The 25,674-nt window shown below is 35.2% G+C and overlaps 2 protein-coding genes across 2 annotated transcripts in view; one reads left to right on the plus strand and one right to left on the minus strand.

The window, feature by feature from the left end:
- LOC150098971 (uncharacterized) overlaps positions 1-15,350 on the plus strand; it is a 115,792-nt gene extending 100,442 nt beyond the window's left edge. The window contains exon 6 of the mRNA XM_090405710.1: positions 15,177-15,350. The gene's annotated coding sequence lies outside the window, so the exon portion shown is untranslated. The remainder of the gene's footprint in view (positions 1-15,176) is intronic.
- A 112-nt stretch (positions 15,351-15,462) lies between these two features.
- LOC150098972 (uncharacterized) overlaps positions 15,463-25,674 on the minus strand; it is a 29,639-nt gene continuing 19,427 nt past the window's right edge. The window contains exon 2 of the mRNA XM_090405709.1: positions 15,463-16,541. Coding sequence (XP_090261835.1) covers positions 15,663-16,541 — 879 coding nt within the window. The 3' untranslated portion in view covers positions 15,463-15,662. The remainder of the gene's footprint in view (positions 16,542-25,674) is intronic.

The raw sequence follows: 25,674 nt of genomic DNA on the forward strand, positions 1-25,674 counted from the left end.
CTTATGGAGAAACCACACCCTAAATCTGATGTATATCTGCTCTCCAACAGTCTGTAGGTCAAAATCCTGCAGTGGATATGGATGTTTGTGATTGTTTTTAGGCAGGAAATTCTATCATACCACTTACTTGGAGGCCTGAAGTGGCTTGAAAAGTTTCATGTTCGGTGTCTAGAGGAGGGTTCCCAGTTATATATGCATATTTTTTGTATTTTTATTTAATTTTTTACATAAGATTAATTTAAAAAATAGAAAACTCCTTAGCTCACCTATGCTACTACTGTACTATAAATTTATAACCTTTCCTGGGTGAATATCACATTAAAAAATATACCAATGAGGTATCTAGCATATTATTTATTTATTTATTTATTGCTTCTCCAAAGATCAACAGATTAATCACGCATGCTCTCCTACTCTAGCTAAAAAATTTCATGCAGCTATAAACTAGCCTACTCTGGCCATATGGGATGTTCTGCTATCCAAAGGAAAAAAAAAAAATGAATATAGCAAACCATGTAGTGGACTGTGTTCTTTAAACTGTTCACCAAGTAAATTGGCAAAAAAATCATCTTATTACACAAAACAGGAACCCGAAAAGATCTGTTTGCTAGATTCATCAGAAATTGGGAGGAATGTTCTTGTTTTGCTCAAGCAGCGCCCAACACCCATGGTCAGTAAAGAGGAATGCCATCATAGGGGAGTCCCATTGTTGTTTTCAGTAATATTTTTTGCATATGTAATTAAACAGTTTAACTCCATCATGACAGTTATTATTCATTAATCCAGTGTGGAGTATTTATAGTGCAGGTCATTGTAGAAAAGAACAACACAGATAGAATTATTCTCTCTCTCTCTCTCCCCCTCAATTTCCAAATATGAAATTAGAATAAATGTTTTTTTAACTACAGGTTCTCTTACTCTGCAACACTGATATGCCCTCAATATGGGACATACCCTCCAATTGTGAACCTCCAGTAGGATAAATAAAGAACTAATATCCCCCTAGTTTGGCATATTTAATTCTAATTTACTTAAGTAGTGTTAAATACATCAGGGATACTCTCTGGTGCCTTATCTTTTTCTTATTACTTTTGACTATATTTCATACAAAAGTAAGCAAAGTAGCGAAATCAAACTCACTTACTCACTCATCAACTCACTTTGTTGTTGAAAAATACCTTGACGAGCAGAGACAAGCAAGTTATCGTACCTCTGTACTGAGCCTTAATAAGACCTCATCTCGACTACTGTGCTCAGATTTGGTCACCTAGGTTCCTTCTTGATGGGGAGGAGGTGGAGAGGATCCAGAGGTGAGTGACCAAGATGATAGCAGGTCTATGGCATGAACCTTATGAGAACAGGTTGAAGATTTGTGGGTTGTAGAAATTGGTTGTTAGGCGGAAAAGGGGAGATATGATTGAGACATTCAAATTGCTAAAGGGTTTCTATAAGATTAATTCAGAGGATATTTTTGAGATCAGGACTGGAGGGAGAACTAGGGAGACACCTGTGGAAGCTGGGTAAGAGTGTGGTTAGCAGGGGTGTTAGAGCTGGGTTCTTTACTTTTAGAGTGGTAAATGAGTGGAATAAGCTGCCAGAGTCTGTTGTGGGTGCTATGACGGTGAGTGAGTTCAAGGTATGATAGATACTGTGAGAATGTCGTATAGTTGTGTGGACATGATGTTTAAGGCCTCCCTCAATGAGTCTAAGGACTCCCCGGAGTTGCCCGTAATAACAATAATAATAATCCTTATGGGAAATGGATATGGAATAATTCTTGAAGATTCAACAGGCCAGACCCACTTAAGAAATCTCTGCTTTACAGGTGATGTGCAAATCGACTCTTGCAGACTGTTTAGAGCCACTGAGTTAATCTGTGTAAAAATGCAGCATTGATTGGTTGGCAGTCAACAGCAATAAAGCTTTAGTCAAAAAAAAAAAGAAGGAAACTAATATTAAGATTATATTGGTTCTTATATTAATACTTTGACATGAAAAAGAAAGCTCTTCAATTCCATAATTGCCTAATTTATATCTGGAAATCCAAACTCATCCCCATAAACATCAAAATTCATATGTGCAAAACCACCAGTCAAGCAATATTTACATATTATTTCCAACCATGGAGCATCACTACTGAGTATGCAATTAATATATTGAATAGCTTTGGAAAAAGGTTGCCCTCAATCAATCAGTATTAGGATATTACATGTCAAGATCACATTTGTAATATGTTATTCTTGAAGAAAACCAGCAAAGATCTCTAATATAAACAGTTCAGAATATTTGGACGAGATAGTTGGGATGCCAACTTAGACACATTCACTGTCACCTATGTTCAGTACTCTTGCTCTCTTCAGACCAACCACTAGACTCAGAAGAAGACTAAGAAAACTATTTTTGCAATCATCAGCCTAAGGTTGGTTAATGCTACCAAGAACAATAACTTTCCAGTCCAATCTATCAGCAGCCAAGTTATTTAAATTTCTGTTAGAATTATGACCACTTATACTCTTGATATTTTGTATTCATTTCCTTCTAGGTCTTCCTGGCAGTTTCTTTCCCTCTGCTCTTCCATTTTGGTGAATTTGAGGAAACCTTTTAGTAGGCATTCTGTACACATATTCATACTACTGTAACTGATTTTCTCTTATTCTTGTTATTATTGAAAGATGCTATCCAAAGAAAACAACACACACACACACAAAAAAAAAAAAAAAAGATGGTAGTGTTATTCTTCTCTGATCTTCTGATTAGTTTTTATTTCAGTCTGATGTTTTATTTTTCTTAAACACTTGTGTTCAAAGTCTGTCAGTCTCTGTTCTTCCTTCTGTTTGATAACCCAAGTCCCTGCACCATATAGAAATGTGAGGAGTACCAGTGAACTGTAATTTTTGTGATTGTCTTTCATCTTCGTACATTCACTTGTACAAATAAATATATATATATATATATATATATATGCACTTTCCCATTATGGAATGGATTGCCATGGGAGAAGTAGATCCAATCCTCCCACAATGGAAGAAGCCTTCACCCTGCAGTGTGGACAAAACAGACTGAATATCATCATTAATGTATACACTTCACTGAATTTCAAACCAGTATCTTCAGAGCGAACATGTTACAGTTTAATGTTGTAAAAAAAAAAGTATTATAGTGGTGTAGGGTTTATATTAGCATAACAGTCTCCCAAAGTTTTGGCAGGTTAATGTGGCCATACATGTTTAGGTTAGAAGAATGCTTCATAGCCATTGCTGACTCTAAAAATAATCTTTCTGATCTATAACAACTTCTGTATAGCACTTCAGTTTCTTCCATTTAATCCTGTGTGTGAAGTGTAAAAAACAGCGTGGTCTGCCAGAATAATGGCAGCGAATGTATTTTTTATGTTCTTCATGGCGGATGGTAACAGATCTTCATGTCTTTCCATTCACAGGGAACTTCAGTACACTCCAGGATATGCTAGAAGGTGGAGTTTGAGTTTGTCCTTAGGAGTGCAGATCAAAGTTGCTAATTAACATGTTTGAATGTGATGTGAAGTTATATTTTAATAGTACTTTGGCTGTCTTTTCTAATGTATCTTGGATATATGGAATAGTAATAGTGGTTTTGTTCTTGTGTGTTTGGGGAGCAGGAAGTAGGACAGTGTGGTATTTTATCTATTTTGTAGGAGCTGTAGCCATTGGCCAAGAAAGTATGGTGACGATAGTTGAATTCTGTGGCCAGAGCTACATCATTAGAACAGATTGCCTTAGCTGTGTAAGTGTTTAGAATTCCATCCAGTTGAGCTTGGATGATGATGTGATTGTTTATTTAGATATCTTCCAGTGTGTGTTGGCATTCTATAAACGGAAAAAGATAGTGCACACCATCTAAAAGGTGAGTAACTAACATGTCAAAAAAAAAAGGCCAACAGTTGATTCTATTTCTACTGTGAAGTGAATTTTGGAGTGTTGGCTGTTGAGATAAGTTACAGAAGAAACCAAAGTGACTTGTTCATGAGGCCAAATGGCAAAAACATCAGTAAAGTGTAACCACACTAAGGATTTGTAAGTAGCTGTGGTATTTTGTTCTCAAAGTGTTTCATATACAAATTAGCTAGACAGGAGGGAGAAAGGGGTAACTCATGGCAGTACCATTAATTTGTTTGTAAATTTTTCGTTGCCAAGTAAAGTTAATCTGCTTACACAGTAAATTTGAATGAATCAAAGATGTCAGGAGGAAAATTAGAATTTATTAAATCAAGAGTGTCTGTTATTGCTACTACTATTATGGCAGGTCTGGACTAACAGACCATGCTTTGGACATCCCTTCTATAAAACTAATGTGCTACATAGAAATTGTTACAGATCAGAAAGCTTATTTTTAGTCAGCACTGGCTATGAAGCATTCTCCTAACCTTAACAAGTATGACTGCATTAATTTGCCAAAAATTTGGGAGACTGTTATTAACTGAGATCAACTCCTATACAAATGTGATAATTCTTTTTTACAACATTAGAGGGCACCACATTAAGATTTTCTTTTGCCTGTTACAGTTTGAATAATCTGACTTACTCATTGTTACACATAAATTATAACATTGTTTGCTCTGAAGATGCTGGTTTAAAATCCAGTGAAATAAAAACAGTTAATAAGCATCTTTTTCATAGGGGATAAAGGTGTTGTAGTACCATTGAAGTTTGGAAAAAATGTGTATTTTTCCATATATTTGTAAGTTTTGTCATAGTAAATCATACTAGATTTATTCTATGTTCAACATTTTCTTCATAATTTAGCCTCTTTACATTAATGTGCATAAGTCATTGAATATTTTAACCTGTTCCAGTTTATTTCCTTCCACTTCTAAGTAAAGTTCTTCATTTCTTCCTATTGCCATTTGGTTTTACAAAGGTTATCAGCATTGCATAGTCTTTAATGTTTTTATGTAAGTAAAATTATTTTTGAGATGAAGCTGATACAACTGAAACGAGCAGCTTGGCTCACTTTCATTTAATAGACTATCTACATGAGTTGTTGTGTGTATATTTCTTTGTGCATTTTATACCCTATTTATACCCAAATAAACTATTGCTAACAGCAAATAACTTGTATGATAAAAAATTATTCATTATAGAATTTTCTGAAAAGTATTATCAACAGTATATTATTTATGAATGAACTGGAATACAGGTGCAAGCAAACACAAGCAAAGTGCAAATCCGAAAGTAAAATGGTGAGCTTGTATAAAGGAGTAAGATTTGATTGTACTAAGTCCTGACTTGTGATGCGGGGAATAGACTTCTGTTAATTGAGTTGAGCAGTGTTATGAACCACTAATTTCTATAAAGGGGATAAACATAACCCATCAGAGGTATAAAAATAATTGTTTTATGAAGAAATTGCTGTTACATAGAGCTTGAGTTTTTTTGTTTTGTTTTTTTTGAAGAACTTTCCATGTAGAGGTGATGCTTGTTCTGCAAGGCCAGATTATTCCAGTTCATATACTTGACATTCCCCATGACAAACAGCTGCACATCTCCCAAACTAGCAAATATGGGATCAGTAACAGGATCTGATAAACCCCAGGGAAGACCAATTCAGAAAGTCTGTTCTTTGCCAAACCTAAAAAAGAAAAAAATCTTCCAGAGAGGATGAATTGTCACTTACAGACCAGTAGACCTAAAATACATTCAGATATGCTTTTAAAATAAATGGTAATATGGTTAACCTTAAGAGAATGAAGGAGAATCCATGTAATTCATGGTTTTGTTGGTGAAACTCATAGCGATTAGATAAGAAAGACTTTCTGAATTTTTTAAGAGTGATGGTTTGCTATTAAATGGATTGGGTGCATGGTTAGGAAATGGGATTTGCTCAGAAGGCAAGTGATAGTCAGCTGTTTAATAGTACTAAGGTCAATAATTGCAAGAAAATAAATTGCATGCAGAGTGGGCTAATTCACACAGGAAGGTTATGGAAGGAAGGGGACTATTGCAGTTTGTATATACTAATGCCAAAAGTATTCAGAATAAGTGTAAGAAATTTTGGTATTAGTTACTACAATGCAGCCAAAAATTATAGGAATTAATGAGATTTGGTTAACTAAGAATGATATAGGGATAGAATATAAGGGATACTGTATTTTCAAGGACAGAAATAGGGAGAGGGGTTTTGCTATTGAATAGATGAAAAGTTGCCAAAAGAGAAGTGCATCAAGACAGGTGTGCAGAGGGCAGTTCATTTGAGGCTATGACAAATGAACTATGGTGGGAAAGCCTAAAAAAGGTGATTAGCATACCCATGAGTAGTACTTTATTTAACTTTTTTACTTTATTTAACTTTTTTACTTTATTTAACTTTTTATATTTTTATTAAGTGTATAAAAAAATTAATATTTTGCATCATCATCATCATCAAATTCCTGCCATGTACCCTCAAGGGGTGTACAGGATATGACAGTACTACATGAAAAAATTACATCATTACTAACTTCCTATCTACAATTTTCCTCCAAATCAGTCTGTTACTTGTCAACACTCCAACATTATCAGATCTTATATTTCTATCGTCTAAGGCACTTTGTACCGTATCAATCCACCTATATCTTGGTCTTCCTCTGGGTCGTTTTCCTGCCAACCTGGCAGAGAACACTTGTTTTGCTAATCTTTCCTCGCCCATTCTGTTTAAGTGACCATACCACCTGAGATTAGCTCTGCTAACACATTCCTGGATGCTGACAATGCCAAGTTCTTTCCTAATATCCTCATTTTTAATATGATATTGCCATTGATGCCATCTGTTCACGCCTCTAATCTTTCTCAGGACTCTCATATCTGCGGTCTCTAGTCTTTGGTCAAGTGTTTTACTTCTGACCCAGCTCTCAGATCCATAAGTTAAAACTGGTTTGAACACTAATATTTTGCATAATTCCCTAAATCCTGTTTATTTATTTCTAATTTTTTCTTGCTTAGATACTACAGACTGTATGGATGGGATATCAATTTTAAAATTTCTCCATTTCATAAAATACTAGTATTGGGAAATAAGGTGAAAATTAGGGGTTAAGTCACAGATGGGAATTTTGCCTTGAGCTAATTTACACCATGAAAGGATTTATGTAATTTCACTGTCACTTCCTTTAATATGATTACTTAGGAGTGCATACAATCTTACACTATCCCTGTAAAACATTAATAGCCTTTGAAATCTCTTTACTATGCAGGAAAAGATACAAGGGGATCCTATAATTGAAAGCACCTCATCTTTTTTTTTTTTTTTTTGAATTAGTTCATTAAAAAAAATTCGCATCTGGATGAGTGTCTTAAGTGCATAGAAAAATAGTGAAGTTACAAAAATAAACATTTTTAAATTTGGTGATCTTGCTCTCTAACCGCTCCATCACACTGTAAAAGATTAATATCCCATGTAGAGTGTAATAACTGAGTAAGAAAATATTTTAATATTTTAAGAAATAAACAGCAATTAGGGAACTCTCCAATCAGTAAAATACAAAACATTAATTTTACTTTATACAAAATAAAAATATAAAAGAAGTTAAATAAAATCACTTAAATAATGCAGGAAAAAAAAAAAAAAAAAAATATATATATATATATATATATATTTACTAAAATATGTCTTGTTTTGCATTCATTTTTCATACATATATGCATATCATTACAATATTATTCCAATTTTCTTGTGAAGAATTGTTCCTGCAAAGAATTTTCTGTGAACCTTTGTTCTTCATTTCTTGTTCTATTGTGCTTGTCATTTCATTAAGGGCTTGTCTTTTTCTTCTTTCAACAGATTTTATCTGCCTCTTGTCTCAGTTCTTTATATTTTCCTCCTTTAATCCTAGTTGGTCCTGCAGTAAATTCTTTGTATGCTTTATTTCTTTTTATTACTGCTTTGAGTACAAAGGATAGAAAGGTGGTTTCTTCTTAAAATCAGCATCCCAACAGGGAAATGTCTCACACTCATAGAAGGTAGTGTAGTCCCACAGCAACAAGAAAAACTTCTTGTAGTAATCTTTGCCATCTTGGCCCTGTATCTTTTATCTTTTGTTCAATTTCATGATGATGAAATTCTTCTGCTGATTATTATAAGCATCTCCACAGAGTCAGGAGACTCATTACAGAATGACACAGAACTTCCCCAGGCACTCCATTCCACTCATTCACTACTTTCCAAGAAAAAAACTAATCCTCACTCCCATATCACACTCATACAACTTCTAGGGTTGATTAATATAAATTTTTTTTTTTTTGTATTTAGTTCCTATTTTTTGATGTTCATTGGAACAAGGGGAGACGATTGATTTAATTGTTATCAATTTAAGCTTCTCTCAAAGAGTAAGAAAACCTATTAGATGATTTTATATAAATATGGCATATAACAGTATACAGTTCAGGAAATAATACTGAAAATAGTTGAATCTCACTTCACAATGAAGTGAAACAGAATGTTTGCATTAGTGAAGACTCAGGATTTTGTGGCATTGTTAAGCCAATAGCCTTAAGCCTATTATCCACCAACCTCTGTAATCCACATTCTCTCAAACACTCCTCATAACCAACACTCCGGACACCTGATATCACTTTGGTTATTCATCTTTGGACCCTCTCCAGTGTTTTCACATCACAATGAAAAACAGGTGACCAAATCTGAGCACAAGAGTCAATATGTGTTTTGACCAATGCCTTATATAGAGGTACTACCATCTCCTTATCCCTACATGTCAATGTACATTTTATCATAACAGCAATACAAAGTGCAGTCTTTGCAATACGTGTGATGTGACCTCGGAACTTCAGTCCACTGTCTACCATCACTCCAATCCAGAATCTCATCCACTTCCTGAAGTACAGCTCCACCAATACAGTATGTAGCCTTATATCTCTGTATCCCAAAAGCCATCTTGCATTTATTAATATTAAAACTGAAACCCTACTCATTTGTCCAATTAAAAGTCTATTTAAATCGTCCTTTAGAGAATTAACATCAGCACTACTGATAATTCTACCTAATTTTGCATCATTGACAAACATTTGAAGATACCCATTCAATCCACATGAAATATCTTTAACAAATAAGTTAAACAATAGGTGCCTAAGAACAGAACCTTGAGGCACACCACTGGTCACCACCCTTTTCTGAGACAAAGTTCCATTACACACAATTTGCCAGTATCGTTCAGAGAGCCATCAAAATAAATATATTTTTTATAATGTAAGTTGTTACTCTTTGCATATGCTATTTTTATTCCTGCTTGTCATGAAAAAATTGGTTTGTTTACATAAACGATAGGGAGATTTCACATTACTTCTGTTCCAACTGCTGATTTGCAACTTAATTTTATTTCTTCTCTGTAACCTATTAAAAAACTTATTAGAAAGATTGCCCAATAACCAATAATTCTTATATTTAATTTTATTTCCATTTTGTAAATGGTACAATAAGAGCTCAACTTCAGTCATCTAGGATTCCACCAATCTATATCAAATATTTTATTTTTAATTTTTCAGTATTTAAGTATTTCATGTTGAATAGCATCTGTTTCATCCACCTTTCCATATTTCAGGTTTTCAATAGCGTCTATCTCTGATATATTAATGCATATTAACTGTCTTGAATATTTTTCTAGTTGGAGGGGAAACCATTCAAGAACATGCATAATTCAGCAACTAGTATCAAACATTAAAGAGTAACAAATAGCATTTAGAACACTAAAGAAGTGCCGTAACAAGGGCGTGGAGAAAGAAACACCCGCCACTGCCGCAACTAGGCTTGGGATGTAAAACGTAAAAAATAAATAATTAGATATAAAAGTCCGCTATTTTATATTGTATTTTTAAATTTCGGCAATACACCGCTTTAGACACAAATTCTGCAACTCATTTTGATTAGGTTAATATAAGTATTTAACATATTGCATTTAGTAAAATTTAACTTGTTACATTTAAATTTTTCAAAATTTTTATCATTTTTGGGTTGGGGGAGAACGCAAGTTAGACACTTGCCACAGACACTTCATACCCTTGTTACTGCACTGGTGGGGAGATATTCTTATTCTGAATTATCTACTTAAGTTTTTCTGTTTTATGATATATAAAGCATTTTAGTTTGCCAATCACTTCAGAAGACAAAAAAAAAAGTCCTCCTCACAGAACCTAGATCTTTTAAGATTTTGCTACAAAAGTATGTAAGCCAAGTATTCATATTAACCACCTCACTGGCCCTTATGGATCAAATACGCATCCTCATATGCTTCGTATCCATCATATATTTCAATGTAATATCAATGGTATTACAATTTTAATATGCACTTCGCATCCATGATAAACGTGATGTCTATAGACGTCTTGGCCGGTAGCGTGGTTAACTGTCATGCTGATTTTTTTTCTTTTAATTGGAACTTGTCCCTAGATAAATGTGCACAAACATTTCCAAATGCCAAAAGGTAATCAAAAATTCATAACTAGCTGAAAGTGTTGATAGTGAAAAAATTCAGTGATGCTGACTGAGCCTTGGCAAGAATCAAAATATATATATGTAGTGTAATCATAATATCATCATCAAATTCCTGCCATGTACCCTTAAGGGGGGGGGATACAGGATATGATAGCACTCCATGAAAAATTTACATCATTACTAACTTCCTATCTACAGTTTTCCTCCAAATCAGTCTGTTACTTGTCAAGACTCCAACAATATCAGATCTTATATTTCTGTCATCTAAGGCACATTGTACCGTATCAATCCACCTATATCTTGGTCTTCCTCTGGGTTGTTTTCCTGCCAACCTGGCAGAGAACACTTGTTTTGCTAATCTTTCCTCGCCCATTCTGTTTAAGTGATCATACCACCTGAGATTAGCTTTGCTAACACATTCCTGGATGCTGACAATGTCAGATTCTTTTCTAATATCCTCATTTTTAATATGATATTGCCATTGATGCCATCTGTTCATGGCTCTAATCTTTCTCAGGACTCTCATATCTGCGGTCTCTAGTCTTTGGTGAAGTGTTCTGACCCAGCTCTCAGATCCATAAGTTAAAACTGGTTTGAACACTGTCTTGTATACAGCTAATTTAGTGTTCCGACTAATTTCTCTCTTATTCCATATGAATTTATTCAATTGACTTCCTACCATACCAGCTTTGTTGATTTTGTTGTCTATTTCCATATTTAATTTACCATCTTCACTGAAAATCGTGCCTAATTAGCTGAAATGTTTAACTTGTTCCACAGGTTTTCCATTCACAACGCAGTTGACATTTTCAATGATTCTGCCTATTTTCATTGTCTTTGTCTTTTTATTGCTGACCTTCGTACCATATCTATTACAACAGCTATTCAATTTAGTCAGAGAATCTTGCATACTTGTAGTAGATTTATTTAGAAGTATAACATTGTCTACATAAAGCAAAGAGCTGTCAATAACATCTCCAATTTTGATATCATGTTTAATCCATATAGATAATGAATAAGAGAGGGGATAATGTACATCCTTGTCTCACACCAGATTTAACATTAAACCATCTTCCTGTACTTCCTTCAATTCTAACTGCTGACTTACAACTCAAATAAAGACTAAGTATTGCTTAATATAATGCCCCATTGACACCATATAACTGCAGTGTATTGAATAGCTTCTCTCTTGGCACCTTGTCATATGCCTTTTCCAAATCAACAAAACTTAAATACAGATCTTTGTTATATTCCCATGCTTTCTCGACTATTTGTTGTAAAGTGAAGATCTGATCCTGACAGCCTCTATTTGGCCTGAATCCAGCTTGTTCTTCGCCAAGCTTTTCTTTCACAATTCTTCTCAACCGTTTCTCAAGTATACTTGCATAAATCTTACCAGGAACACTCAGTAGGGAAATACCTCTGTAATTCTCACATTCAGTTTTATTTTCCTTTTTATATGTGGGTACTATGAGAGCTCAACTCCAATCATCAGGAATTTGTCCCTCTGTCCAGGCCTTCTGAAATATGCAGTGCAACCACTGTAAGACTTTTATACCACCATACTTCAGCATTTCCGGACGAATATCATCTACTCCTGCTGCCTTTCCACATTTCAAGCCTTTTATGGCTTTTTCTACTTCAAGTATGGATATGTGTTCCTGACTGCATGCCTGGTCAGTGTTTTTTTTTTTCAAAGTAATTACTCCATACTTCATCTTTTTCTCCCGTTTTCATGTCACCTTTATCATCTCTAACCCCTTTTACAGCACTCCATTCCTAAGCTTCTTCAACACCCTCCAGAATATTTTGCCACCTTCTTGATATTTATTTTCTATATTCTTGCCAAAGTCCTCCCATGACTTTTGTTTAGCTAGTTTTACACACTGTTTAGCATTCTTGCATTTGTCTCTATATTCTCTAAGAGCACAAGCTGACTTATTTGACAGGAACTTTTGATATGCTTTCTTCTTTTCCTTCACTGCCTCTTTAACTTCTTGTGTCTACCATGGAGTTCTGATTTTTCTATCCTTGCAGACAACTTCACCACATGCCTCTCTAGCTGAATCAATCAGGGCTTTCTTCAAGGCTTGCCACTGAATCTCCAAGGTTTAATTCCTGTTCTCAAACTCTTTCATTTTTTCTTCAATAATCTTTGTGTATTTTAGTCTACAGTTCACATCTGAAAGCTGCTCAACTTTTATTCGCTTTAAAACTTTCTTACATATCATTCTTTTCAATATGAAATTCAATTTTAACCTGCTTAAAACTAAATAGTGATCACTTCCAATTTCAAATCTTCTGTACACTCTGGTGTCCTGCACCAGGGAGAAAACATCACTATCAACAATAACATAGTCAATGAGACTTTTCGTATTCCTTGCCTCTTCTCTCCATGTGAATTTTTGCACATTTTTATGTTGGAATATGGTGTTAGTAATAACCAGTCCATGTCCTGAGAAGAAATCCAACAGGTATTTGCCATTATTATTAGCTTTGTTCTTTTCTCCAAATTTTCCCAAAATATTTTTGTATGTCTGATAATCATTTCCTACTCTGGTATTTAGATCTCCAATAAGGACCAACTTTTGCTTTTTCATTGTGTCAGTTGCTTTCTTTAAAGACTCAAAAAAATTCATCCACTTCTACTTTAGTAGAACCTTCTGTGGGACCATAGGCACAAATAAGTCTCATTGTCCAGTTCCCCAATCTGATATTTGCCCACATCACTCTACTTGAGATTGCCTGCTATTCAAGAAGATTAGCCTCATATTTAGTGTTGAATACTATGGCTACTCCTTCTTTTCCTTGATTGTCATTGCCTGAATTTCAAAAAGTATCTTAAAAAGATCTCACCAGTTTTTGTCTTTTTAGTTTCAGTCACCCCTATTATGTCGATCTGGTACTTATCTAATTCCTCAACTAGCTCCATTTCTTTTCCATTCAGGCTTCTTATGTTGATAGTACCGATCTTTAACTCTGGTGATGTTGAGTTGGGGGTGTGTTTTCAGATTTGTTCCAGTAGCTGACTTTTCGCTGTTAGCCCTGGTTCCCTGGCAAAAACAACGGGAGCCTTGTTTAACTGGGCGAAGCCCCAGCCGGCATGAAATTTTGTCATGTTGTACCATCATTTTGTATTTTGGTTTAAGCCAATAAGAATACAATTTGGTCAGCTAAATCTCAAGCTGCCAGCCCATCCTCATTCATTCAGTATCCAGGTATATATCCAACAGGGTGCACCACGAGAAGGTGAGAATTGGACATTAGGTCAGAAATCCTGATCGGTTTTCCGCATTCCTTTAAAGGCTATGTGGAGCAGTTATACAGCTTTGACCCTTAAGCACCCCTATAATCATAATATATAATATTAATATCATTCAAATGATAGGAAAGCTTTAGTCTCATACACTATGAAAAGGCCATATGCCAATAATTCTGCAAAAACAGAATTTGGAATTGAAAATTAAAATAAAAAAGTTAAACTAAACATACCCAATTAGACTTGCATTTTGATATCTGTGGAATGCTTGAAATAGCATCACAGATTACACTCTGAAAAATATTGATTTACATTGTCTTGTTTACTAAATGATTAAATTATGCAAAAATAATTCTGGTTATTTATGCTCTTAAAGTGTGGTTATGACGTGGCATTAAGGATATGTAAAGGAATGGCTTTTCCACAGAATGAACAGTGTAATGTATATTTCTATTAATAATACTGAAATCACAAATAATGAAAATAATTTATCTAGAAAGAATGAATAATAATAAAAGAAAATCTTAGATATGAATATGTTTATCAGACTGCTTGATTTTTTGTTTATTTGTTTGTTCATCACAGTAATAGTTTTGAGATAGGTTGTGAATTTTGATCTCTGAAGGATAAGAATGATAAAAGAATCAAAATATATAACATGACTATAGAAGTAATTACACAGGTTTGCAAGATATTAGAAGCTTTAAAAAAAATGATTTTTGGATATTTCATGCATACTTATAAAACCAAGAAAAAGAGGAAATTTATCAAAAAATATTGAAAACATAAGGTGCATATTCTTAATGAAGAAATCACATTTCACCTTCAAATTTTAATTTCTAAAGACTGCAATGAAAACTTCTGGTAGTACATTCATATCTGTTCTCTTAAATGCATATAATGTTAAGCATTTGTACCTTATAGATAATCATATGTAACATGTGGACAGAACCACAGAACACTATTTAAAGAATATAATATTTAGTCATACCAAAAAAGGGTGTATAAAGATCATTTCCTTATATTCACTTGGTTTTTAGTTTTTAAATATTAAAAACAACAGTTTAATATTTAATATAAAATAACTGTCATAATTTGTTGTCTTCTGCAATTAAACATTTCTTCATCAATTAAACATTTTTTTTTGAAAAAAGTTTGTGTAAATAAAGACGAAATAAAACTTTACATAGGTGTTTAGTTATTTCTTACACTTCATAATGCAAGAAATAAATGTATTGTATTATATCCATATATTTGTACTGCATATAGAAAAAGTAATCTTAAAAAGCAAACTGTTAATTACATGATGAATGCTAGGTAGTTGGTACAATTTAATTTTTTATGAATTTCTTTTGAGGAGCTTCCATTGTAGGTATTATTAATTTTATCATATACTGCACTGCAGTATTTGTCTAAGTAAATTGCAGTATTTGTGATAATATTGCCCTACTTTCTGCAGGTTATCTGGATGAATCCATTGTATATTGTACATACTGCACTGATCAAATATTCCCATTTTGAAAGATTATATAGCAGAATGTAAGTTACATTAATGTATATATGTTAGAATTCATCCTCTTTCCATGTATAGTGTTCTTAAATGGATGACATTAAAGATTTCATTATGATTTTACACTATCTCATTTTTTACTAATACATTATACTTCATATAGTGGGATAAACTACCATGTATTATGAAATTGGTTTTGATTGCTTTTTGTGTTATCATATTCCATTCCTATTATATATTAATCCAAAAACAAATTTATTACACTATAATAAACAAAAGTGTTTTGAACATGGATTAACATAATGCACAAAGTGATTTCCACGAAAATTGTAATGGTGACCACATGCTACAGGAACAGTAAAAGTCGACATAAACAATAGATAGATCATTATACCATCTGCCACAGTAACCTTTATAAGGATAAACATAATACCTCTAATATCCAGAAATGTCCAAAGGTGCTTTGCTGTCTGAACTAGTTTTTTCAGCATATTCTCTTACTGGCACTTTACTGAATGCAGCATACTGAGCTACAGGATCTTTATTAGCATGATAAGGATGTGGATCATTGATATATGGATGAGCATATACCTGTGATACACCAAAAGCTGAAGGCTTGGGTGGAACATAAGAGGGTATATGTGCATGGGTTTGGGGTCTTGCATGAATAGGTGATGGTCCATAACCATGTACTTTAACATCTATTGGTTCAGCAGAAATATAAGTTGGAACTACATGGGCATAATCATAAACAGTTTTTTCATATGGTACATAGTGACTTTCTCTAAGCACTGGCAAACGTACACCTTCAGCATATACAGGAGACATTTCATGATCTACAGGATGCAATTGTGGTTTGTTTTCTGCTGCAGAGCCGTGACGAATATAACTAGTAACTTTAGCAGGGCCACCATATGGTCTTGGCCAAGAATTGGGTTGAACATGGTCTGATGTAGGTCTTTTTGCATAAAGTTCATGGTGTGTGTCTGGCTTAGGATTATATTCTTTAGATCCCACAATTTTTGATTCATGGCTTGGATGTAAAATATCTCTATAGGATGAAACTGCAGGATGTCCATAAGTGTGATGTGCAGTTGCAGCTACTGGAGAATGAGCACCATTTGCAGATGTGTGTACAAGAGTTGGTCTTGTATAGCTGTGATGCACAACAGCAGGCTGGATGAATTCAGCTCGTGCTCCATTTCCATAAGCATACAGTGGATGGACTCTGCCTTCTTCAGTCTTCATATCTGCTGTAGCTTTCAGGTTCCCTCCTGCTTGTACAGAATTTACAAATAGCACAAAGAATAGAATCTGCAATACAAAAAACAAACATTTTAAAAATATATTGTTCACAATTCATTTTATTATCATTATTATTATTATGTTACGGGGTGCTTAAGGGTCAAAGCTGTATAACTGAGAGGAGACCTCCACATAGCCTTTAACGGAATGCGGAGAACCGACCAGGGCTTCTGACCTAATGTCCAATCCTCACCTTCTCGTGGTGCACCCTGTTGGGTATCTACTTGGATACTGAACGAACGAGGATGGGCTGGCAATTTGGGATTTAGCCGACCAAATTGTATTCTTATTGGTTAAACCAAAATAAAAAATGATGGTACAACATGACAGAATTTCATGCCGGCTGGGGCGTCGCCCGGTTAAACAAGGCCCCCGCTGTTTTCGCCAGGGAACCAGGGCGGACAGCGAAAAGTCAGCTACTGGAACAAATCTGAAAACAAACCCCAACTCAACATCACCAGAGTTAAAGATCGGTACTATCAACGTAAGAAGCGTGAATGGCAAAGAAATGGAGCTAGCTGAGGAATTAGATAAGTACAAGATCGACATAATAGGGGTGACTGAAACAAAAAAGACCAAAACTGGTGAGATCTTTCTGAGCAATAAATACAAAATGTTATATTCAGGCAATGACAATCAAGGAAAAGAAGGAGTAGCCATAGTATTCAACACAAAATACGAGGCTAATCTTCTTGAATGGCAGTCAGTCTCAAGTAGAGTAATGTGGGCAAATATGAGAATGGGGAACTGGACAATGAGACTTATTTGTGCCTATGGTCCCACAGAAGGTTCTACTAAAGTAGAAGTGGATGAATTTTTTTGAGTCTTTAAAGAAAGCAACAGACACAATGAAAAATGAAAAGTTGGTCCTTGTTGGGGATCTAAATAGCAGAGTAGGAAATGATGGTGAGACATACAAAAATATTTTGGAAAATTTGGAGAAAAGAGCAAAGCTAATAATAATGGCAAATATCTGTTGGATTTCTGCTCAGGACATGGACTGGTTATTACTAACACCATGTTCCAACATAAAAATGTGCACAAATTCACATGGAGAGAAGAGGCTAGGAATAAGAAAAGTCTCATTGACTATGTTATTGTTGATAGTGATGTTTTCTCCCTGGTGCAGGACAACAGAGTGTACAGAGGATTTGAAATTGGAAGTGATCACTATTTAGTCTTGAGCAGGATAAAATTGAATTTAATATTGAAAAGAATAACATGTAAGAAAGTTTTAAAGCGAATAAAAGTTGAGCAGCTCTCAGATGTGAACTGTAGACTAAAATACACAAAGATTATTGAAGAAAAAATGAAAGAGTTTGAGAACAGGAATCAAACCTTGGAGATTCAGTGGCAAACTCTGAAGAAAACATTGATTGATTCTGCCAGAGAGGCATGTGGTGAGGTTGTCTGTAAGGATACAAAAATCAGAACTCCCTGGTGGACACAGGAAGTTAAACAGGCAGTGAAGGAAAAGAAGAAAGCATATCAAAAGTTCCTGTCAAATAAGTCAGCTTGTGCTCTTAGAGAATATAGAGACAAATGCAAGAATGCTAAACAGTGTGTAAAACTAGCTAAACAAAAGTCATGGGAGGACTTTGGCAAGAATATAGAAAATAAATATCAAGAAGGTGGCAAAATATTCTGGAGGTTATTGAAGAAGCTTAAGAATAGAGGAAAGAGTGCTGTAAAAGGAATTAGAGATGATAAAGGTGACATGAAAACGGGAGAAAAAGATATCCTTCAAGTATGGAGTAATTACTTTGAAAAACTGCTAAATGAAACAAGCAGTGATGACAGCACAGTGGTAAAAAACACTGACTAGGCATGCAGTCAGGAATGCATATCCATACTTGAAGTAGAAAAAGCCATCAAAGGCTTGAAATGTGGAAAGGCAGCAGGAGTAGATGATATTCGACCAGAAATGCTGAAGTATGGTGGTATAAGAGTCTTCCAGTGGCTGCACTGCATAGTTCAGAAAGCCTGGACAGAGGGACGAATTCCCGATGATTGGAGTAGAGCTCTCATAGTACCCATATATAAAAAGGGAAATAAAACTGAATGTGAGAATTACAGAAGTATTTCCCTACTGAGTGTTCCTGGCAAGATCTATGCAAGTATACTTGAGAAACGGTTGAGAAGAATTGTGGAAGAAAAGCTTGGTGAAGAACAAGCTGGATTCAGGCCAAATAGAGGCTGTCAGGATCAGATCTTCACTTTACGACAAATAGTTGAAATCATGGGAATATAACAAAGATCTGTATTTAAGTTTTGTCGATTTGGAAAAGGCATATGACAAGGTGCCAAGAGAGAAGCTATTCAATACGCTACAGTTATATGGTGTCAATGGGGCATTATATCAAGCAATACTTAGTCTTTATTTGAGTTGTAATTCAGCAGCTAGAATTGAAGGAAGTACAGGAAGATGGTTTAATATTAAATCTGGTGTCAGACAAGGATGTACATTATCCCCTCTGTTATTCATTATCTATATGGATCACATTATGAAGGAAAGTGGTATTAAACATATCAAAATTGGAGATGTTAATGTCAGCTCTTTGCTTTATGCAGACGATGTTATACTTCTAAATAAATCTGCTACAAGTCTGCAAGATTCTCTGACTAAATTGAATAGTGATGTAATAGATATGGTATGAAGGTCAGCAATAAAAAGACAAAGACAATGAAAATAGGCAGAATCATTGAAAATGACAACTGTGTTGTGAATGGAGAACCTGTGGAACAAGTAAAACATTTCAGCTATTTAGGCACGATTTTTACTGAAGATGGTAAATTAAATATAGAAATAGACAACAGAATCAGCAAAGCTGGTATGGTAGGAAGTCGATTGAATAAATTCATATGGAATAAGAGAGAAATTAGTCAGAACACTAAATTAGCTGTATACAAGACAGTGTTCAAACCAGTTTTAACTTATGGATCTGAGAGCTGGGTCAGAAGTAAAACACTTGACCAAAGACTAGAGACCGCAGATATGAGAGTCCTGAGAAAGATTATAGGCATGAATAGATGGCATCAATGGCAATATCATATTAAAAACGAGGATATTAGGAAAGAACTTGACATTGTCAGCATCCAGGAATGTGTTAGCAGAGCTAATCTCAGGTGGTATGGTCACTTAAACAGAATGGGCGAGGAAAGATTAGCAAAACAAGTGTTCTCTTCCAGGTTGGCAGCAAAACGACCCAGAGGAAGACCAAGGTATAGGTGGATTGATACGGTACAAAGTGCTTTAGACGATAGAAATATAAGATCTAATAATGTTGGAGTGTTGACAAGTAACAGACTGATTTGGTGGAAAATTGTAGATAGGAAATTAATAATGATGTAATTTTTTTCATGTAGTACTATCATATCCTGTACACCCCTTGAAGGTAAATGGCAGGAATTTGATGATGATGATTATTATTATGTTACACCTCCAAGGAATCCAAAGACTCATCGAGGGTGGGCACCTACTCTAGAACTCTGTCTTCACCACTCAATCCACCAACTACAGCAAACTGCATCATATACATCAATGCCATCTACTGCCCATGGCGAGATTCGAACCCACAGCCTTTTGGCTGGAGAGCAGATATGCTAACCACTCAGCCAACCAGGCCAGCAAAATGACAAAATGTATATGCTAAAGAATATTTGGTTTAAGAATGGTATGTAGTTTACTTTCATTTGTAAACTAAAGCAAACCCTTTTATAGTCTTTATTTTCAACTCAACACACCAATTTGTGCACTTGATTAAAGGGGGGGGGGGAATAGAAGATACTTATCAATAAGATCAGAGCTATAACATAAAATCTTAGCATTTTGCCATATGGTCACATTTTATGTTATTTCTTTCAAAATGAAAGTCATTTTATAAGTGCACTGCAAGTTCAGGGAACTTGCAAAGCAAATCACATTAGTAAAGAATTTCAAGAAGGTTTGATTGTTAGAGAAGAACCCCCCCCCCCTTCCAAATAAAATATTAGGAAACACTTTCCCACGTGTTTTGTGCAAAGGGAAAAATAACATTGAAGTACTTAATTTTTTCTTCAGTTTTGCATTCTCTTCTTCACTTGATGGAGAATAGAATACAAAAATGCGTATTAAATTGATATATGAAGAGCCAAAGGCTTCAATTCGGCGACATATGACTTGTTTAAGTTAAGGGATATTACATCCCATATCGTTTCATGCCGAATATTCGGCATGAAACTCTTTGAGTTTCTTATTCGGCTAAGAAACGATATGGGATGTGTATTAAATGTTTCTCAGTAAAGCTTTTATTTATTGAAGTTATTTGAGATAGTACGGTGGTGTAGCTAGAGCTTTTGCTGCCTGGGGTGGTCCCTGAGTTTGCCGCCCCTCTCAGTACACACCAAAAATACTACAAAAAGTTAAAACGACATATAGGGAAATAAATTAAAATACCATGTTTATTTTTGAAGTAAAACTTTAATTTCAACATTCTAAAATGTTATTTTTCTTGCTTTTCTGTTAGCAAAATCGTTGATTACGTTGCCGAAGTTTATTTCATAGTAATGTAGGTAATTCTTAATCAGTTTTATTTAGAAAAACTCCTCTCACAACTAGCAATACTTACAGTAATTGTAAGGAAAATTCGCAGTAGTATTACAATATTTGGGAAAGAGTTCTCAAGACTGTATTTTAGAATTAACTGCAAAAGTTCAAAAAGGTTCAACGTGCTGCCCCCTCCGCCCCTCCCTAGCTATGCCTCTGAGATGGTAATAAAATGACAGGAATGAGAATTAATGTGCAAAAACAGTATACCAAGTCCAAATGAAAATATCAAAACTATTTCAAATTTGCATATATTTAAAATATATAGGTAGTATTTTATCTGCAGATGGAGGAGCAGATAAAGCTGTTGTCATAAGGATTCAGAAGGTATTTGTGCATGAAATATATTCACAGATACAAAAATAAAGATTTAATGCATGTATTATGAGTGGACAACAGTATGGAACTGTTAATTTAATGTTGCTAAGTGTAAAGGTCTGAAATTTGGTAGGGAACAACAGGATGCAAAGTATACACTTCACAGGGGAATCTTAGAAAAAGTTGAGATAAGAGACCTAGGAATGGTAGTGGACAATGATCTGAAGTTCAGAGGTCATATTGCACAAGGTGTGAAGACATCACATCAGATTATGGCAATGATGCAGAGGACCGTAAGTTATAAAATACAAAGTTCTGGTTCCATTGTATATGGTTTTGATCAGATTTCATATGGATTATTGTGCACAGATTTGGTGCCCTGGTGGAGGATATGTTGGAAAGGGTCCAGAGAAGACTGAGTAAGGTGGTAACTGAACTTTGGGATCTGGGATATGATAACAGAGTGAGGGAATGCAGTTTGCAAAGCCTTGTGAGTAGGAAGAGAAAGGATATGAGTGAGACAATTAAGCTGGTAAATGATTGTTACCAGGAAAGAAATTTTTTGTAGAATGGTAGAAAGGGGTAGAACATGAGGACATACCTGGAAGCTGTATAAGGAGGGTGTGAGCAAGGGCATAAGGAGTAGGTTCTTTGCATGGAGAGTGGTCAGTCAGTGGAATACTTTGCCTGACATTGTGGTGAATGCAGATACGTTGAATGAGTTTAAAGCATGGTTTGATGAGCTATGTGTAAGTCTGTGATGAGTCTTTTGACTCCATGGAGGTCTGGCATTAATAATAATAATGATTAAATTAGTCCTTTTATATGTGTGAAACATGATAGTTTTCAAAGGAGATACAATGAAAGTTACAAACATTCATTAACTAATGTTTATGTATGTATGTATTAAATCTGTTTTCTTTTATATGGGACATTATATGTAGTCTTCAACGTTCCAAGCACTTTTAACCAATGTTTGCAGAGTATACACCAAATTACTAGTAATGAGGACCTTTGAATAAGAAAATTTAGGAGGATTAGATCTTAGAAAAGATCATCAGGAAATCTGCCATGTAGCTGTAAAAGGGAATCCAATATGTTTATATTATTATTATACAGTTATCTCTATTTCCATGGAGTCAGAAGACATCACAGGAGACCTGTTATTCACACAGTACCTATCATACCTCTCCTTAAACTTATTCACTGACAAAACACAACTACCTCTGGCAACCCATTCACCACCCTTCAAGCAAAAAATCTGGTCCTAACCTCCTCCTCTTCCATGTCCATCCTATAAAAGCTCTTTAACTTATATGCTTCTATGATGTCTCCTTTTTGCCTCAGCTAGTTTTTGAATCCCACAGATCTTCTTCAGTCTGTTCTCATAGGGAGCAGTCCATACACCTGCTACTCTTTGTCATTCACCTCTAGATCCTCTGCACTATTTCTTCATTCTCATGCAATCCAAGTGACCAGATCTGCATGCATTAGTCCAGTTGTGGTCATATTAAAGTTTTATAAAGGACAGTCACCTCCCTATCCTTGTTTGTGTGCTTTTCAACAGCCACATAATCTGATGTGCTGTTTTGGCTACCTTTGCAATATGTCCTCTAAACTACAACTCCTCATTCATGATCACCCCAAGTCCTTGGCCTCATCAGCTTCCTGCAGTTCATTTCCATCACTATAGTACATAGCAACTAATCTTTTCTTCCCAAAGTGCATCACCTTATATTTGGCTGCATTAAACTGCAGCCATTTACCTTTGCCCACATTGCCAGTCTGTTTGTCATCCTGCAGGATCTTGCATCACCTTCATTTACTGTTACTCTAAACTCTAGGTTTCCTGGATCCATACTCACCTGCCCCACCCCCTCTAGTTTCCCTGCCTGCACTTCAAAACTCTCACTGTACAGTACTCTCTCAAGACTCCTGTCTCTAAATCCATTCAAATGCTATCTTTCATCAAACTCACACCACCATTTCTCTTGAACAGTCTGCATGCTGACTTATTTGCTATCACAGCTTTCCATATCAGCCTGCCTCTATCAGACTTGCAACTTTTACTTTCTCACTCTTCTTTTTCACTTGTACTAGCAACTCTTTCATATCTTCTCACATACTACACTTGTCGCATGCTAGATAATTTAAACCAGGCATAATAAATACATTGTTACGTCCTTACTTTTCCTTTTATTTCTTTTCTATATCTTACACTGCTAGTCTTTATCTTTAATTTCGTCTAATATATTACTTTATTCTTACTTATCTCTATTCGTCTAAGTCACTTGATATAATGTTCTTTCTCCCCTTTTTTTTACTATATACACTTAATAAAATATTTACTTATAATATTTTCACAGCTATCTTAATTCTCTCACACATGCAAATAAAACGTTTATTTCCTACCAAGTATTCTTTCCATTAGTTCTTTGCAGTCTCATTGGCCTCTTTATATCTTATATTTTATCTAATCACACAGCAATCTAATAGAGTTCACCCAATAAGTATTAACAAAATTTATTTGTTTCACTGCGCCAGCTAATACCTTGGATAGATGGGATTCTTACCCAGGGCGACCCTCTCAGAGTGATACATGAAAATTAGATCGAATTTAATCTTGTCTTCCGTTTTCTTATTTCTTCCTCATAGTCGTGGCTCGCTTTAGGAGTTTATATACAAGGGTTTAACCCGCTTAGTTCGTTAGCATTTTATGAGCAGTTGTTTTGAATTCATAAAACAAAAGCAGATCAGGCAGGTACTTGAATGAAACATTTTAATAAGCTTGAGGAATTATGCAAATGTACATTATAGACATATTATTAGGAATGCTCTCAAGGTAAATCAAAGGCTCAAATTTTAATGCACTAGACACACATACAAACTTGCATTAACCACTATTACAAGCATCTTCAGCATAAATTCATAGGCTAATATCATACCATTCTAATACACGTGGTCATAAATTAACACAATAACACAGTCCATACATTAAGTTTAGCTCGTTCAGAGATATTCTCGGCCTCGTAGGGCAAACAAATCTTATCACAATCTTGGCCCGTACTAGGTCATAGGCTATTCTTACAGTTCCTTAATTTTAGTCCATTACAAAATACTCTCTTAGGGGATCACACTCTTCTATAGCTGGAAATAGGAATTCAAAGGTCTACTTTACCATCTCTGATCTTAATTTCCTTGACCTTCTTCCTGCCTTGTCTGGTCATCAAGGCCTTCTGTTTTAGTTTCCTATAAGGATATCTCCAGTCGAACTGAACAAGTGGAATCTCAGCGGGAAAGATTGGAGGTGGCACGGTAACGTCGCCTTGACCGGACGGCATTCATTTGGTTCCTCCGTCGCACGACAACGCACAGCTATCCTAGTCCAAGGATATAGCTTGGCCCATTCCTAACGCTGCAACAGATGAACCAAATGCCTTCCACAACTAGCCAGGAACCTCTCCGTCGGCAAACTCAACCACTGTCTGCAAGATCTGGAACCAGGAATCCAAGAAAAAAAGTCTGGAATGGTGCTTGCATGGCCTTTTTTGTTTAATTTTCTCCTCTCGGTATTTCTCACGTGTGTTTACATCAATCTCCTTAGCTCCCTCTATTTAGTTGCATGTATACCTGATTTCTCTTCCTGGAAGGCGCTTTGGTTTTTCTTTCCAGTACTTCTTTCCCTCCCTTCTTATGCATAATACAGGACGGCAAAGGTGACCCTTGAACCCTGACTCACAGGCTTAGCTATTTTAGTACAAGAGACGGGGTTCTTAAGTGGATTTGCCAGCTTACATTGGTCTCTACATCTGGCCCTAACTGAATACAGATTATTTTTAACAGCTCTTTATACAATTTTATGCTATTCCTAAATTTTAAATTGATTTGCATTTACAAACTGCTTACACTTATTCTGTTGCCAACGTTCCATATTCTCTGCCTAAGTTGTGTTAAAGTTGTGACCTGAATATTTTATAATAAACATTTCTTAGCCTTTTCAAGACACAATATCTTTCACCTTCACTCTCTACACCCTTACAGCATCAATAACATCCTTAATCTTGGCTCCAGTTAAACATGATTTCATCACACTCTCCTCAAAATTCGATCCTTATTCTCACACTTTCAATCTTTCATACTCTGCTCTCTCTGTCTCTCTCTCCTTGCATCCTCCCCTCTTTTGTTTCTGTGTCATACTATTTGCCAAGTGTCTCTCGAACCACTCAGTCTCATATTTTG

This window comes from Typopeltis vanoorti, chromosome 15 (assembly GCF_054136105.1).
Source record: "Typopeltis vanoorti isolate ZY-2024b chromosome 15, IOZ_Tvanoo_1.0, whole genome shotgun sequence".
Taxonomy (NCBI): domain Eukaryota; kingdom Metazoa; phylum Arthropoda; class Arachnida; order Uropygi; family Thelyphonidae; genus Typopeltis; species Typopeltis vanoorti.